General features: G+C 41.3%; 1 protein-coding gene across 2 annotated transcripts in view; it reads left to right on the top strand.

Moving 5' to 3' along the window:
- The first annotated feature begins 5,518 nt into the window (after positions 1-5,518).
- gabrr2a (gamma-aminobutyric acid type A receptor subunit rho2a) overlaps positions 5,519-18,558 on the top strand; it is a 49,492-nt gene continuing 36,452 nt past the window's right edge. Inside the window, exons 1-2 of one of the 2 annotated variants that reach the window (XM_078278185.1) lie at positions 5,519-5,640; positions 9,660-9,766. In XM_078278185.1, coding sequence (XP_078134311.1) covers positions 5,519-5,640; positions 9,660-9,766 — 229 coding nt within the window. Of the gene's footprint in view, positions 5,641-9,655; positions 9,767-18,558 lie in introns of both variants that reach the window. The other variant, XM_078278186.1, reaches the window with a different exon arrangement.

Below are 18,558 nucleotides of genomic sequence, written 5' to 3' on the forward strand. Positions count from 1 at the left end.
ACAGGGTAACAGGATCTTTGTCTTACCAGCATGTGCGCTCTTGGTTGTATAAAGGAAAGTTTGCCGCATTCCTCAGGTTTAAATGAGGTTAGGACTTCCGGGGGAAGCAGGAAGTTAACCGTAATTTTAAGTAATACATTTATTAGCCATCAAGATGTCTTGTGGCTTTTGCTGCATTCATGCCACCTGGGAATAACAGGGACCGCCCCCGTGGTTACGTTGTTATTCCGACTTCCAGCGTTCACATGGTCGGGGTGCGTGTTCTTCTTCTTCTGTTATATTGGCGTTTGGCGTAACAACTTGTTGCATAACTGCCACCAACGGTTGGCCGTAGCCTAGAGCATCAGGTGTGTGAAAACATGGAGGCCACAATAACAAAAGATTTGCTGCTGTTTTCTTATACGAGCATAGAAACAGCACATGGACAGGTGTTTGTTTGTGTTTTCTGCAGGACGACGGACGGGAAAGGACACGGATAAGGTGGTGTTTTATACATGGGCCTATTTATGAATAATTTGAAACATGTTATGTCTGTGTATGTTTCTTGGCAGAGGCATTTGTCCACAATAAACAGTTTAATGTCATTGAAATATGTTCAGTGAACCAAAGTCGCCTCCATCAAACGTCAGTTGTCAACAACGCGTCACCAACTGGGAAACTCGGTTAGCAAAATCTAGCCCCAGTTTCCCACCTCTGATTCCCACAGGAAGGGACGTGAATGATGACGTTTTCACTCGGAAAAATGTTTTTCCGATGTCTATGAACGCAGCATAAGTCTAATTTGAATGTGAATCTTATAAATGATATGCTGTAAATGTCTAGCTTCTTAGTTGTATTAATTTTGGCTGTATAGAGCCGTTACTGTCTTTTCACCTGAGCCACCCCTGTATTGTATTATATTGTTGGTATGTTCCAATTTTAGGGGCGGGGCTTCAGGCTATATAGAGGCCCTGTTTACACGTACAAGGTTATTTTGAAAAACTGAGACATTTCCCTTCGTTTGTGCCCTTTGTTTACACACAAACGGAGAATTTGCCTCTGAAAACGAGTCTTTCTAAAAACTCCGGCCAGAGTGGATATTTTTGAGATCTTCGTTTGCACGTTTGCATGTAAACTGAGACAAACGGAGGTTTAGGCAGCCAGGAGAGAGAAAGAGGAAGTGATTCGTTGCTGTTGTTGCTATTTTCGGGATTCTGATTGGCTAACGTGGGCTTGAGCTTCGTCTTACACTGCCACCTACAGGTTGGTCATGCTCTTTACGGCATTAACGGCATATATACACAGGTACATTTAAACAAACACTTTTCTGAAAACTGACAGCTGTGCACGATGTTATTTTTTAAAACGGAGAGGTTGAAATGTCCGTTTATGAAAATAGCCGCCCACGTGTAAACGTAGCAAGAGTAGCAGTAGTAGTAGTATAGAGAGAGAGAGAGAGAGAGAGAGAGAGAGAGAGAGAGAGAGAGAGAGAGAGAGAGAGAGAGCTGGCAGAACACCTGAGGGTGAAGTCTGTTGGATGTCCTCAGAGTGCTGACTTGATTTAAGGTCAATTAGTGTATATTAATATTATGTGATTGTTTTGACTCCCAAGTCAATTTACTTTATTTTCTTGAAAGTATATATTTTTTTTGCTTTCCTTAATGTTTGTTAATTTTTGTCCTTAACAGGAGCACTTTGGGTTTACATGTAATGAAAAGTGCTAAATTGACATTGACATAAAATTTCCCATGTTGCCTTGAAGTAAAAAAAGTGATAAGTTGTCTTAGATAGATAAGCCTTAGATAGAAATGATCCTTTTGTGATCATTGTTTTTATTTCATATTTTGTTATTAGTACATTTCCATCACTATTATGTAGTCATATTATTTTCTGTATGTTAATTTAGTTTTCTTTATAATCTTGTAAAGTTTTAAAGTGCCCATATTATGAAAAAAACACTTTTTCTGGGATTTGGGGTGTTCTTTTGTGTCGCTGGTGCTCCCACACGCATACAAACTTTGTAAAAAATCCATCCATGCTGTTCTGAGTGAGATACGGTTTCTGAATGTGTCCTGCCTTCAGTCTCCGGGTGAGCTGTTCAAAATCGGCACGGCTTGTGACGTCACAAGCCGTAACGAGCTGGCTAACCGCAACCGTTAGCTCGTAGCGTTAGCGTTAGCATGCTAACGCTAATGCTAATGCTAACGCTAGCATGCTACCTCGTTCTCAATAGCAAAGCACTGCTACAACACACACAAGTTCACCATTATTTAGTTGGAGGTTTCAAATTAGTGCTGGGCGATATAGGTGGAACTCAAAAATCACGATATGTTGTACCAAATACCTCAATATCGATATTGCAACGATATTAAAGGGTGGACTACTAGTGCTTTCACAAAATATTTACACAATACATTTTTAATAAATAATCATCAATAATGTGGATATAATGACGCATGCAAATATTAGAACAGCTAAGTTCAGCAAACTATCACAAAACATCACTTAACTGTAATGCACCCTTTAAAAACCAGGAAAAGACTAAACTTATGCCATTTCACGATATAACGATACTCAAAACCTCAGACAATATCTAGTCTCATGTAACAATATTGATATCTTATATCGATATATCGATATAAGTGATCGATATATTGCCCAGCCCTACTTCAAATAAACCTCCTGTACATTATGTTATGTTTGTTTTGGTGAAATTCTGCAGAATAAAAACTAAACTAAAACTAAGATATGAATGTTACAGTGGAGAGTAACGTGTAGTTCTCCCTGTACAGAGCTTCTCCAGAGTAACCCATGACCAAACTATCAACAGCATGAGAATGGCTGCAGAAGGCACTGGGAGCTTTGCAGCTAAATTAACCAGAAGGGTAAATCCCATTTTAATATGGTGATGCCAGACCAAAGTTTTTACATAATTCATCCCATCCCATGGCAGCGTTGGCGACAAGCCAGATCATGCAGTGGCTGATTGAGGGGGCGATTGGCAGGGAAATCCAGGATTAGCTGCATTTCTGGGAGACTGCACAGTGGGTGCTGGTTGAGTGGGCGATGAAGGGAATTGGATGTTGAGTCAGTGATTGCTGGGTGAGTCATTAACGTTGGGAAACATTTGCATCCAGCTCTGCAGGTGGAACGTTTGCTTTGCTGCCATCTGCGTGGTATAAGTTTGTGTTGTGTTGGCAATATGGGAAGTCGAGAAGTGATTGAATGTGTACAATTTAATGTGGAAGTTAAAAAAAGGATCTAATATTTCATCATATGATTGGAGGTCAAATATATAAGCATAAAGCTTTAATACTACAGTTGGTTCAAAATATTCCACTTAATGTATAACTTATTTAGCAATTAAGTAAAGTTTTCAATATTAATGTCCATCACAAAGATACAAAAAATAGATTTTTGGGGAAGGGAGAATGCGACAGCCCCAGCGCCCTTTGCCTTGGTTCCTTGTAGTGTAGTGTGTATGTCATACCTGCCAACATTTGGTTTTCAAAATCCGGGATATTTGTGTGGGGGCATGGCGACGCGACCGGCTTACATCATGTTTTCTGCCTCTGTCTGTCCTTTCGTGATGAAGGATGAAATCGCCTGTTTACCCTTATGTGCCTCTTCTGCGCGATGGTGCTGCTGTTTTAATGTGCTGGGTGATGTCATTTTTCCCGCTGTGCACTACATTAAAATCAATGCAACACACCTTACAAAAAGCGTGGAGGTTGTCGATATGACTAGGTAAGATGCATGTCAATTGTTGCGCCCAACGCTGTTGGAATTTACAGCTATATTTCAATTTCTTTGCAGGAACAGCGCCTTCACCTGCCATTTTTATCGGCCCTTTTTCGGGTCTGAACGTTCCACGAAGCTTGAACTGCGCAACTGGTTTATAGGTTGCGCAAACATATTGGTCCGGTTATTTATAAAGGAGTTCGGGCCATGCAAATTACGGGAGTTTCCCGGGAGGGGTCCGGGAGATAGGGCTAAAAAAAACGGGAGAAACCCGGGAAAAACGGGAGTGTTGGCAGGTATGGTGAATGTGTTGCAGGTCCTCGGCTGGGTGGAGCCGAGGTGTCATTGTGGTAAGAGCAGGAGCATTACAAATAAGGGCTTTAACACTCTCGAAAGCTTTTTGTAACTCTGAGGACCAATGATATTTGTCCATTAGCCTTTAACAAGTTTCTGAGGAGCTAAACAATGGTAGAAACATTCCTACAAAAATGCATTTTTTGTTGCAGACAAGGTATAGTCCGTACACACTCTGCCTTTTCCTACCGCGGGAAGGTACTTTCAAAAAAATACCTGGCGACATTGTTTTTTTAAGATAATTTTTTGGAGCTTCTTCCCTTTATTATTCAGTGACAGTGGATAGATAGGAAAGGGGGAGAGAGCTGGGAGACGACACGCAGCAAAGGGCAGCAGACGACACGCAGCAAAGGGAAGCAGGTCGGATTCGAACCCACACCGCTGCAGGACTCAGCCAACATGTACCGAACGCTCTTACTGGGTGAGCTAGAGGTCACGCTGCTTTGGTATCATTGTTATTGGAACTTTCATGCCCCATTCATGCCCCTTTGAATTGAATTTCATTGAGAAAATAAATAAATAGAACAGACATGACAGTCTTGTGTGGCTCGGGAAAGGGAAGTTTGGAGTCCCCTGCTGGAGCTGCTGCCCCCCGTGACCTGACCCCGGATAATCTGATGATGATGGATGGATGGATGGAGACTCGACAGTCTTTCGGATTGAACTTCATTAAAAACACAACAATAAGCCACACAGTTGCACTGGGTGACATGTTCCTAAATCATGAACACACACTGTAGTTTATTTTGGCTCAATTTTACATTACACCTAGTCCTGCTCCTCGCTACTACAGTATATGCCCTGATCAAATTCTTAATAATACTGGAAGTCATGGTTCAAGAATGTCTATAACCAACATTTAAATTATTGAAATGATTAAAATGAAATGAAGGAGCTGGGAATCAAACCAACAGCAGCCATCGCATCCTAAAATATGACGTGGTGATGATTCTGTGAAGAAGTGAAAATAGGGGGTTGTCTTTAAACCGCTCCAACATGTCCCTGAGTGGAGTGAAACGTGATTCCTGTGATGAGGTTTTTATTTACAAGAGGGAGGAATAATCTTCCTCTCTTGTTGTGTCATGCCAGGCTGCAAATAATCTGTGTGTGTGTGTGTAGGGGGGTGTTTTCCCCCTGAAGCATGTAGGCTACAGATGTTCAGCCTCCTCTCTCTCTCTCTCCCTCCCTCTCTCTCTCTCTCTCTCTCTCTCTCTCTCTCTCTCTCTCTCTCTCTCTCTCGTAAGGATAAGTGCAAACAGTGTGCAGCATCGCACACACAAACCCATTCCTCTCCTGCAGCTGTCGCGCGGCAGAGAGCCTGATGCCATGACCGAGGACACATCCATCCTTTGCTGAGAACTATGCACTGCCGGCTGAGCCCTGCTGGAATGAACCGACTGAGAGGGGCTTTCAAGGGACTCACCTGTGGATTTGCGCCGTCAAGATGCCTTATTTGACCAAACCTCTGATTTTACTTCTATGCCTGGTTGTTAGCGGGGAATGCCGTAAGCACGGCCACCGGGTGCGGAGATGGACCGGCACCGTGGAGACCCAAAAGCATGGCACGTAAGTGAAAATAAATACGTAAACACATGTAGATGAGATTTATCCAAATATCCAGCTGATAAAAATAAAAAGTTTCAATTTCATTGTCATTAGCTCACTAAATGTATCACATTACTGGTTAATGTAGACCTTCTTTAACTGGGGTCTATGCAATGATGGCTTTAAGATGCTCCCCTAATTATAAATATAATTAAAACATTAACAATTACCAAAGGAAACAGAAGTCAATAGAAGTCTCATATTGAGCCAAATTACCTGCAGATGGTTGTTTATTTGCTTTTTAGGGAGCCTATTGTAACATCTGGCCAGAGACTGCAGATGAAAACTCGCCTTTTGGCTAAATCTGGCATACTTACTGAAATGTTTATTCATATGCACTGTCCCTGTCAAATAAAAATAAAGAAAGGAAAAGAAAAGATGCATTATGTAGGTGAAATGTAGTCTAGGTTTTATCGATATGGTATAAAGCAAAGTTTGAAATGTAACTTTCCTGACATTCTTTTAATTTTTCTGAGTATTATTTCACTATGAGGGTAAAATAATGTTTTTCTTTACTGGTTTGGTAAAAAGTGACAGGAGAAGTCTGAGCTTTGTGCACTGCATTCATGAGGTGTGTCAGAAGTAGATCTCTTTGGCATCATTGCAGAATCATGGTCATGTTAACACTCAGAAACAAAATTATTAACAAATGTATTGATTCATTTATCACAAAGGAGTGGAAATCATGAATATTTAAATAACTGTATTTTAAGTGGTTAATGAACTGCAGTTATATGAGTGCTCTGCCAAACATTCACCTACGCACATCCATACACTGATGGAGGTGAAGCTGCCTGCAAGACACTGGCTTGCTCATCGGGAGGACTTTGGGCTTCAGAAGGACACTTTGACGTAGCCTACTGTTCGAGACTGTCATCTCCTAAGAAACGACAGCATCCGTCATTTGTTTAAATGCCTAAAACAACAAGTGTTTATGTTTACCAGACAAAGACCTCTTGTGGCTATGTGAATTATGACATTGACATAGAGCCCAAACAACTTTGCGGGGTGGAGAAGGCCAGCCAATTAGAATTAAAGATCATCAGTTTCCAAATTGGGCCCCTCATCCAAACCCACCTACTCAATTCAATGTTGTTTATAGTGTCAAATCACAAAAGGAGTTATCTCAGGAGACTTTACAGATAGAGATAGAGTTGGTCTAGACCACACTCTATACTTTACAGAGACCCAACAATTTCCCAACAACACCCCCCTCCCTCCCACACACTCAGCACCACCCCCACACACACACACCCCCAAGCACCACCACCCACCCATTAGCTCTACCAAGAAGCTCCTGGCTTGGCCATTGTAGTACCAGCAATGGAGTCTCTATCAACCATTTCCAATTGTCAAAGTGTTCTGTTTTGTATACAGTATGCAGAATTATTTTTATTTTTTTTAAATGTCAATGTCACATTTTCCCTCTGCAAAATTGTGCTCAGGGAAAAGCTTTGGAGCATTATTTAGCCCCTTTCCAATAAGATAGGATGACATGGATGGTGCAAATGGATGCCTTAGGACATCAAATGATACGAGTAGCTTTACTCTAGCTTTAAAACTGAGCCCGCTACTCAATCCGTGGGTTCTACTTGTTAGTCTGCATAGCTTCTCACCTTTTCCACGTCAGACCTGGTCCTTCTTTTTTTTTCTTTGGTCAGAAGTTTGCATCTCTGCTCCTTTCGTTTTCTTGTTCTCTCTATAACCTGCCCTCTGAGCCCTAAAGGATTTTTGACAACCTCTGGTCCGTCTGGTTTTATTTTCTAAAATAGCTCGTAAAACATTAACCCTGTTGTCCACAGTCAATCTATGAACACCATTTTCAGGAAAAACTGGGCTGTTAGAATATGTGTGCTACAGTGAGGTCCCTTGAATGTTAAAAAAAGGTTGTAGGACCATAAAGACAAATGAATAAATAAAACGGAACATGAATCTCACAGATATGTATTGTTATCACACACAGATCAATAAAAGCTAAGGCAATCTTAGAAAATCAGTTTTCATATGTATTAGGAGTCAAACAGTGAACAAAATAAACATTATAACTTATACAGTGGACAAAATATCTACATTATTAAAAAAAAAAAAGTCCAGACGCTTTTGCCCTCATGACATTCACTTAGGCCAATACTCAAAATAATAATGTCATATTTATTGATATCACACACACAGCAATGCTACACAAGCATTTGTGTTGTCTAAAACAGTTCTCCTATATATTTGGAGTCATCCAGTGCAAAAATAACACATTACAGATGACGTAAAATGTTCACGTGTTGTTCTGGAGGGGAGTTACGTATTTAAAGTTTTTTTAAGCACTTGGGATGGAATCAAACCACCAACGCAACGGTTACTTCTTAAAATTTGGAAACTACTCAAGAAAGGCCTCATGAGTTAAATCACAGTGTAAGCCATGATTAAAAACAAATCCCTGTGCAAGCGACAACTCTTTCAGAGCATAATGACAGCTTGAACCCTAGTAGATATTGACTGAATTGATATCTGTTTCAAATTCTTGTCATGAAGAAGAAGAGCAGACCTATAGATCGACAGGCACATAGGAGGAGATCATGGGTCGTCAATACAGAATAAAAGAATCCCACACACTGCCCTCTTCACTCAGAGATATTTAATAAGGTTTTGGTACACAGAACCTTCAACAAGTTATTTTTCATCAGGTAGATGTATGAGAGATGAAAAGACTTGAAAACTTGGTGCTTAAGTGGAGAATGCGGCAATGACTCACTCAGACTTCTTCTGACTGGATGAACACTAAACCTTATAACCCTAAGTCATTCACTATTCTCGAGTGGTTGATTTAGAAACAAATAGGAATATCAGAGTCTGATGCACAGCATGTGTGAGATTCCATCATACATAAAACCCCAATTGGACACACGAGTGCAGGGAGGGCAGTTTTGTTCTCTTCTGCTCGCTTGCAGAGAAAACGTATATCTGTCTGTTATTGCTCTGCCAGGGCCATGTCAAGCCCATCTCTACTCAGAGGTGATTTAACAGCATGTGGTCTGAACAGCTCCGCCACCATCACAGTTAGTCACACTGTATACTGATAATTATCACAGCACGACGTCCATCCAACCAAGGACACAAATACAATTTTAGGAGCGGCATGTCTGCAGTCAGTGGGGCTGTTTTGCTCGAACACAGGGTTGATCACGTTTCCAAAAAACATTTGCATTCTCTCAACCGTAATATGGTAAGTAGCTTCTGCGTGAGCTTTCAGCTGCGGACATCTTATGTATGTGTGGGCTTTTTTTGGAAGTCTGGAATGCAGATTTTGTGAATGTGCTAGAACATGGAAGGTGAGGAAAAAAAACTAATTGGGTTGGAAATACACGGCCAATTTATGCAGTTCCTGTTCTCAGTTGTCACGGCAGATTGAATCAGTATTCTCCAGTGTTAGTGCATTGCTTTTTATCTCTTCAAAACCAAACCCCAGTCTGTCACTTACTAGTTTGGATCGACCAAAATGTGTCAAAACAACAAACTTCAAGCTAGCAAGCTACACGCTGAAAGCGTCAAGTTTTGAAAAAGATTAGTGGGATCGCTTTGGAGGAAATAAACGCAGCGATACACTGGTAAGAGCCAATGAGGTTCAACCATGTATCCAGCTAATTTAAATAGCTCACGTTACTGTATTGCGTCAACAGTTAACTTCACTTAATATTGTATGTGGCGTTTTCTTTTGCGAGGTGCAAATGTTCCACCAAAATAAGTTCCTTCCCGAGGCTATTTTGCAGAGGCACCCTCGCTGCGTCCAGAGTTTAGCACCGCACAAGAGGATTGTGATTGGTTTTAAAGAAATGCAAACAACCCAGAGCGTTTTTTTTTTCCTCCTATCCCAGAATGTGTCTGTGGTGTGGCCAGATCTGACTCCACAGCGCTGTGAACATAGGTCTGGCAATGCAAGACTAGTCACGTACCTACCCCCCTGACAGTGAATGTCATTTTCCTTCTAGCTCCTTGGCAAAGAAGCCTCCAGATGTGACCAAGTCTCGCAAAACAAAGACAGAGCACCTGCTCAAAGTAGACGATCACGACTTCACCATGAGGCCAGCATTTGGAGGTAGGTGTACAGTTATATAATTTTTTTCTGTTGTATACATATAGACATTTATTCATGATCACACTCACACATGGACACAAACTCAAGGTCTACTTACTAGCTTTTTATTGATCTTTTAACCACATCTCATCTTCCTAATTGCTTAGTTTTATTGTAAGCTGCCAAAACAATATTCGTAAAGGAAGAAAAACTGGTGGAGTGCCCCTTTATAGCCCAGTTGTTAATGATTTTATCAGTTGGTGTGATGAATCCTTTTTAGAGCTAAACCTATCCAAAACAAAGGATATGATTATTGATAGTACAAAGCATGCTCCCACCCGTGATCCTACAATAATCAAAGGCCAGCGTGTGGAGTGTGTTGAAAGACAATTTTCTCTTGGGACATTGGGATTGGTCCCATCCTTTGCATGCTGAATTACAGCTTCTCTGCTCTGGCCGTCGTTATCTGGCTCCTAAGGGTAGAACCAAGCGCTACAGAGATAGTTTTGTAACTGCAGTGATTATGCTATTGAATAAAATTGGAACGCGGGATGCACCTCATCTATAGCAATTAGAGATCTTCAGTGGCTCTCACCATCAGATGTCGACGCAAAAATCTGCCTTTAGCATCTGTATGGAACGCACCGGGCAGAGCAGTAGCTTGACCGCGACGATGTAAGATGATGTAGTAATATGAGCGACAACGGTAGACAAGTGGTATGAAAGACCATTATCCGCGTACGGAAGTTGGTTTGGGTGGTGGATGGGTCAAACAACACAGGTCTTCCACCCAAGAGACTGGGGTTTGTGTCCCGTCCTTGTCCCGTGTGTCATTGAAATGTACATTTTGTAACCCCACCCACCATCTTTTCCTAAACCAAGAGTCCCAACCAAGCGCGTTAAATATGACGCCAAAAGGGCTAGACCCCAGTCCCGAAAGCGTGAAATAGTGACGGCCAGAGTCCCGACCCAAAGCGTCTAAATATGACGCTAAAGGAGACTTTTTGGGTCAATAAGAAACACCAAAGGCACCTGACCAAGCGTTGCTTTTTTGATGCGATGGGAGTGATGCGTTGGGCTGAACTTTGTCCCATTTCGGTCGGCTGTATTGTAGCAAAGTTTGTTTGAGGGTGTCTGTTATGATGTTTTATGATGAAGTTGATGTTGAGTTTTACCTGGACTGCTGTACCCTGTCTGCACAACAAATTTACCCACAGGGAGTAATAAAGAAGCCTAACCTAACCTTTAATCCTGTTGGATGTGAAGCCTGGAACTAGAAGCGACCTGCAAGAAGACAGGGATGGAGGAAAGATTGTATTTGGTTGACCTGAGTGTGTGTGGCCTGTCCTCCCTCAAGCTTAAGGAAACCAATTGCATGTCAGCACTTCGGTCTGCCCTCATGTCTTGTAATAGTCTTGGGTGTCAGAACCTCTGATATGTTGGGCTCTTTGATGTTGTACCAACTTAAAGTATCCATCCCTTTCCTGGAATCATCTCAAAGTATGAAGCATATTCAGCCTACACCTGCTGTGACTGCAATTAACCGACATGATTTTTGTTCTGCTGGACCGCAAGAAAAACTAGATCTAAAGCTTCTTCTTTTATTCAGGCTGACAATGTCATTGCCTCTTCTGGGTTTTTAAGATGAATATCTCAGTGCGGTAGATGCTAAACCATTAAGAAGTTGCTCCCCAAGTTGTAAAACATCCCATCGGTGTTGTTCTGTGTGCGATCTGAAGACAGCAGTTCACAAGAGTTTCATACTTGATATCTTTTCAAGGTATGAGTTGAATCTAAAGTGGTGTTTATCATTAAAATACTTCAGAAAGTAGCTCACGGCTCGGTTTTTGGTCATATGCTTAGAAGTGTATGCCTCTTGTGTCTCTTTTGTGTAATCAAATGAAACTTGTTGGATCGCTTTCATGAAGAGAATTGGATACTAAGATCCACCCAAATCCCTGCTGCGAAATAGAGCAGGAAAGGGATAAATCTTCCTCTGACTCGCCTTCCTCTGAAGTTGTACCTTGTTGGCAGCAGAAGATGCAACCATCATTAAGTGAGGCCGCTTCTCCCCTGTTAAAGCGATTGCTACTTCAGAGAAAGGCAGAGCATGTAGCAGGAGGTCACAGTGGAAATGGGACTAAAAATAGCCCTGGTCCAGGCACAAAATCCTGAGGATACACAGCTCTAGTCGCATTAGTATTTGACTCTCATACTCCACCCTGTTTCCCTGGAAAGGGATGTCCCCTCCAGATGTGTTTAAACCTGTAGCTTGTTTTTTTTATATTAAATAATACTTAAACATGTTTTTTTCCCACCAAAACAGATCAGTAAGCTACTGGCTTAGCCGCATCAGAATGAAAGAGGCTGAAAATTGAAAAATGCTCCCAACACACCCCACCCCTTCCTCCACTAGGCAAAAGCATAACAGACTCAAAGCCCAAAGATAAGCCTGTTGTTGTAATTCAAATCAGAGACTTGATGTTGGTAAGTATGGATATCGAGTTGAATTTAATAAAGAAAAAAGGTTCAGGTTATTCTATTTGGACCCGTAGGTAAATGTGTTGCGCAGATAAAAAGTGCAGGGTATCCATGACTCTCAGTGCTATTCAAGATGCTAGAATATCTCATACATACCAATGAAAGCACTGATCACCATAACATACATGGAAAAGTAAAAACTGAATAAAATATTCTAATAAAAGATAAATGAATAGATATTATATACACAAATACAGGCTTCAGAAAGATTTTGTGTATATACACAAATACAGGCTTCAGAAAGATTTTGTACAAATTGTGCAATTTTTCTTACAGCTTGTTAATCATGTGTGATTGCAGCTGGGACAAAGCTGTTTTTATATTGTTTGGTTTTACACCTTGGAATTAAAAACCTCTTTCCAGAAGGAAGCAGCTGAACTTGTGCAAAGGGTGCAAGCTGTCATTTTGAAATGGAATCGGTTATCCGCTGTAGCTGCGTAGTGTACAGGGACGCCGGGTACTTCTTGGATTCACCGATAAGCATATTGGACCATTTCACAATTTATTTGGACCTGTTCTTTACAGAAAGACTTTCAAACCAAATGAGAAAGAACTATGGGGTTGTTGTTTTTTACAACGTGGGTCTTTCTTGTGTAGCTGAAGGCGTCAGTTTAATCAAACATGATAACATTGTACTCACTGCAGTTATTAACAAGATTTTTAAATCCCGCAACATCGCTAAGAAGAATAGACAAGAAAAACAAGCATTCAGATGATAGGACAGTTTGCCCAGATTATCGAAACCACTTTCATTTTGGTGGTAAAACTGAAACTGATTGCAATTCGGGCTTGGGTCATACTTTTAATGTTTGACTTTAATTTCTAAATTTTCCAAATAAATGTAAACTGGGGGCTTGTTTACAACCTGTTGGTTGGCTTGTGTTTTGTGCTTCGTCATATTCATCTTTAGCAATGATGTCAGTGATTGCTTTAGGCGAGTACAGTGTAGTAATAACTGATCGAACCGATGGCTAGAGCTTCAAAAATAAAACCAAAGATGAAATAAACTCTAGTTTTCCTTAAATATGGATCAGTGTACTGTATGTTTGCTGAAGGTGTAAGTTATATCACCCTTCTAATTTTCAATCTTTGCATATTTTAAGGGTTTATCCCTATGGCAGCATCAACATGCTTAGGAATTTTCATGGCAATCTGCCTGTACACGATTTAAGAAAGAAACGTTTCAACATCAAAGTTTGCCTGACAAATATCTTGATGGTTGAATCAATGCCTCATTAACTCCAGTGAGCTTATAATTAAAAGGCAGATATGGTGATGTTGAAAAGCTAGGAAGATTTCAAAGTATCTCCTCGGGGCTTCGACCCACACGCAGACGTGCACGAGCACCGCTGCTCCGCTGCTTCAGAGCAGAGCGGAGAAAGGACCGCAGTTTTACTCACCACTAAGCTAACAGCTAATATTATCATACCGAATGTTTAACACAATCATGAGTACTGTTAGCAATGCGGCAGCGATGACGTAAATTGAGCTCAGGCTCGTACATGGGAGGGGTAGAGTACGCACAGCGTGGCAAGGAGGCATTTCATTGGTTCTTTCCAAGCGGACCGCGAGGCAGTGATTGGTGGGTGTTGTTGCAGGATTACAGCAGCTACAGATGACGGATCTTTTTTCGATGCTTTTTCAGAGCCAATAAGTAATTTGTTGCTGTCGGGGTGTAAAGACCATTTCAAACAACATATAAAATAGTGTTTATTGGAAATAGTTACCAACCCAACCCTTAGCTGGAAAAGGGTCTAATAATTATGCCAAAGAATCAGTAAGAAGGTCATCTAAAAAATTGTGTTATCATACTGGGACCATGGGAATTTGTGGTAGTGTTTAAAGAAGGCAATACTTTTAAGATAGCTTGCCATGTGCCGATTTTCAAGGAAAAACTGTGACCCAATGAATGCAAGTTAAACGGACAGGGGGCAATCCAAAATAATTCAGATTTCTTTCTTCAGGGGACCATGAATCTTAGTACAACATTTTATCACTATCTGGCATATTGGGCATCACTGTATGGAAAGCTGTTTTTTTTCTGAACATTTTGATATGAAACACATAGGGATCAGTTATATGTAAATACCTTTCAAAAGGTGGATTTAAAAAGTTATGTGAAAATACCCTTAGACCTCAGAGGGTTAAGAGCAAACAACTGGTGAAAAAAGTTGTTATAAATTATTGTTCTTACATTTTAAATAAATAATTTCAAATGAACCATATGGCCTTTGCAATAAACAAGCCTTTCTTTTCATCTTTAATGTAGAATTTTTATTTTTGTTATTTAAGATGAAATACTATTTCAGTTGCACTTTTGCTAAGAGGACACATCTGCTGTTTTGCACATTTTATATAAATAAAGGAATATTTTTCAGTCATTTCATTCTCTTAAAAAAAATCGTGTTGTGAACTTAAAATCGTGAATCCTATCAAATCGTGAGTTGAGTGTATCGTTACATCCCTGATGGAAACTGCTCATCACATTACTTTTCATGTAGCTGACGCTTTTATCCAAAGCGACTTCCATTCAAACACCGGCGCAGCTTTGGGAGTAATTTCGGGGTTTAGTGTCTTGCCCAAGGACACTTTGACATGTAGGCTGCAGGGGTGGGGATCGAACCACCCAATCTCCCAATTGGTACACGACCGTCCACACAGCCCACAAATCATCCTCAACTGTCGCCCGTCTTTGCGACGGCGCGGGAGCTGCGGGACCGCCAATGCATTTTCAAATTTGTGAATATGGCGGGCGAGGACGCTGCAGCGGTTGTGATTGAAACGGCGAACTCCAAACTATGCAAATGTAATTCATACTTTTGTTTTTAAATAAGTACCATTACACTGCAGTTAAATAATGAGAAAACAAGCCGGTAGATATATATTGTCGGACGAAAATAGTTAGTGGTAATGCCCCCCGGCCGCAATTTACCATTAGAAAGAAGAGTAATTTCCGGTCTCTGCATAATGGCCGTGTGCAATTTGAGACAACACTACCCTGTCGAAATGTAGGCGCAACACAAGTGAGTACATAGTGTACACAGAGTACTACGTGTAAGTGTACTTACAGAAGTATCCGAATTGAGACACACTGTAAGATATCCGAGATACCTATTTCAAGCCTCCAAAACACTTGATCCATAATGTCCCATAATGCAACTGCCTGGTAAACACACATGGCTTTCAAATCTCACACCCCCAGCTTGTAATGCAGGCCCTTTGATCTCACCATGACTTCTACTGATGAGTACATACTGCACTGCAAAGACCGTTACATCTGTACATGGTTGTCTTTCGGTGAATAGAGGGCAGCGAGTGTGGCTAACGTGTGGGGTGTATTATTGCTCTTAATCCTGAGTAAAATAACACATTAAGCTTGTTGTTAATCCATGCTGAAGGGAAAACGAGAGGAAGCCCATCGGCCAGATCTGATGTATGGGCTCGGAGCTACTCGTGTTATGATCTGTTGACGGTATACCAAAAGCCACTGTGTAGTTTTCAGAAAATGTGGTGGCTTAGCAGTGATGGGGATTTACTGGAGGTCACAAAGTCAGGTGGGGTTGTTTCCTACTGCCTATTATATTTCCTCCACCCAGCTCTTACAGGCATACTGCCGGATTTAGTCAGTTCGTCATGAACCATTCGTACATATGAAGCTCTGCGCAAATTCTTTCAGGAAGACTTCTAATTACTGCAATCTCTCCCTAAATCTATTCAGCTGTTAAGAGGCGTTCACTCTTCAGTAAACCAATCAGAATTGGCCACGAAATTCATGATCCAATCACAGCATGACGTCCTGCTTTAAATGTCTCTCTCCTTGCTATCAGCTGTCTTCTCAGGCAAAAGTGCAACCCTCCTCGTCCCCTTCCACCTCCGGGCGTTGTCAACCACTGCAACCTGAGTCCCTTTCCAGCAGACAGGTCCTTCGCTCGGCCTCCGGGTTCCCTCTCCGCCATCACCAGTGACTAGGCTCCATCAGGGGGGGAATATGTCTGTTTCTCTACCCCTTTAAATATTTTTTAATGATGGAGTATAATCCCCAAAGACTCCAAAGATTTCATATTATGCTTATCTACAATAAATATTTGCATATCTGCAACGAAGTCTCTCCTGATTGAAATAGCTACGAAAAGTAATGCACTGCAATTTGTATGTATTCCACATATTTTTTTAGCCTGGTTGACACCAGACCCTTCTCAGTTGTAACTGAGAGTGGGTCTGGGGAAGGTTCATCCACAGCCCATTTCCAAAGGGGCGTCACCAACGGACGCCGCTCAAATATCTCTGGGCGCAATTGGATAGTCCTTCAACCAATCAGAGCAATGATCCAAAATCCAATTTATTATAATAAACAAAGATAAACGTGCAATCAGCTAATCAGTAATGTGTGTAGTGTATGGATGTGTGTAGGTGTATCAAGGCTAGAACGCAAAAGTAACTAAACCCAAAATCCAAACAAACCAAGCAACCTTGAGGAGGGAAAGACAGGGAATGACTGCCCAGGCTCTCCTATGTATGGACATGTGAGCAATCAGTTGATCCAGGTGTCAATCATCAGTCCTCATTAGCCAATCCAGTGCTTAATTTGTAAAGTGGGAGGTCCCGGAGCGCAGGGGGGGATCCGGCGAATCAAAACGGGGGTTGGAGGTAACGGAACAAAAAATGTTTACACTGCCTACGTAACTTCTCTGACTAAAAAAACCTAAACAACGATGTGTGTACATCAGGGCAATGTTTATTTTTATTTCAGAACATGCACTGCATCGGTGCGAAACGTAAAAAAAAAATCATTTTTACAAGCAGCAATTATCCATCGGACTATTAAATTAACCAAAAAACCCACCGTGGTCTCCACATTCTTGATCTGCAGAAACGTTTTTTGCTTATTTGGGATCCGACTGGCCAGCGGTTTTGAAAAAGTTAAGCAAACTTTGTTGTCTTTTTGACATTTTTCCCCTGAGTGAAACGAGGCTAACAGCAATCCCAGCACAAGCGCTTGTGTCACTTGAAGTGCAGTGTCACGCTGTTGAAGTGCCTCCCCTCCCTCCGTCCCTCTCCCCCCTCCGTCTTACCCTGAAAATTCACCTCAAAAGGCATTGAAAATGCAAACACAAGATTTTTGTGGAACTTCAATGGGGAATAAATACTTGTTAAGACAGATAACAACATTGAACACTACACAAACAGTCATTTATTTTTTTCATTTAGGCGATTCATTTTTCATAGTGACACAGGAGGTGCCAGATCCAATAAAAAAGGTTCCGGATCCAACTTCGGAGGTGCCGGAACATGTTCCGGCTCAAATTAAGCCCTGAGCCAATCCCCAGATCCCAGCAACCAAAGGGACTTAATAGGCCTAGGAGCCATCACACCCCCCCTCCTCAAGAGCAAGGTCCCACCACGACCTTGAAAAAAACAAACCGTTAGATACAATAAATCACATTTTTATATTAAACATCCGACCACGTCATTATCATCTAACATCTATTGAGTTCAGCGTATTATCTACATAATCCATTGGCCATAAATCCAAGGAAGCACTTTAGTGGTGAAGGGACTTGAAACATGAAAACGATAGGCAGTTCTAACATTATGATAACATTACGGTGCACGCGACAGAGCATCTGCCACCACATTGTCCTTGCCCTTAATATGGCGTAATATTATTTTCTTTTTTTAACTTTTTCTTTTTCGCTCTGGACAAGTGGCCGCTTGCGTCTCTGAAGAGGAGACTTTATACACTGCCTTCTCTATTCATTCTATTCATCACTACTAAGCAGCTTTACAAAGCCTTCAGATACAAATGGAGCATAACACAAGTCAATCTCTGAAGTATTTACTGGTTTAACCTGCATCTGAAATGGAGCCACCAGTTCTGCTACAATACCAGGTGTAGGACTCTGAATAGTGGCAGCCAACACTCATGACACTCTTTTTTTTCCAATGACCTATTTGATGGCAATAATTACACACAGTTGGGTCACTTTTGAATGCTGTTCCAACTTTGGGGACATAAACCCTGCCTTGGGAAAGTATTCATTGTTGTACTGCTCACCAAAGATACGGCCAGCACTGCAGCCTCACTTGGACACTTGACCTTGTGTTCATTAACATAGGTCGCAACATAATTGGGCACAGAGTGTTTAAACTGCTCTAGAACCACTAAATCACACAATGTCTCAAATGTTGTAACACCTGAAGAAGAGCACCAACGATTAAAACAAACTCAGTTCAGTCTTTTTGCCTCCCCTGAAGCGTTGGCGATATGCCTC

The sequence above is a fragment of the Sander vitreus genome, chromosome 20 (genome assembly GCF_031162955.1).
Source record: "Sander vitreus isolate 19-12246 chromosome 20, sanVit1, whole genome shotgun sequence".
Taxonomy (NCBI): domain Eukaryota; kingdom Metazoa; phylum Chordata; class Actinopteri; order Perciformes; family Percidae; genus Sander; species Sander vitreus.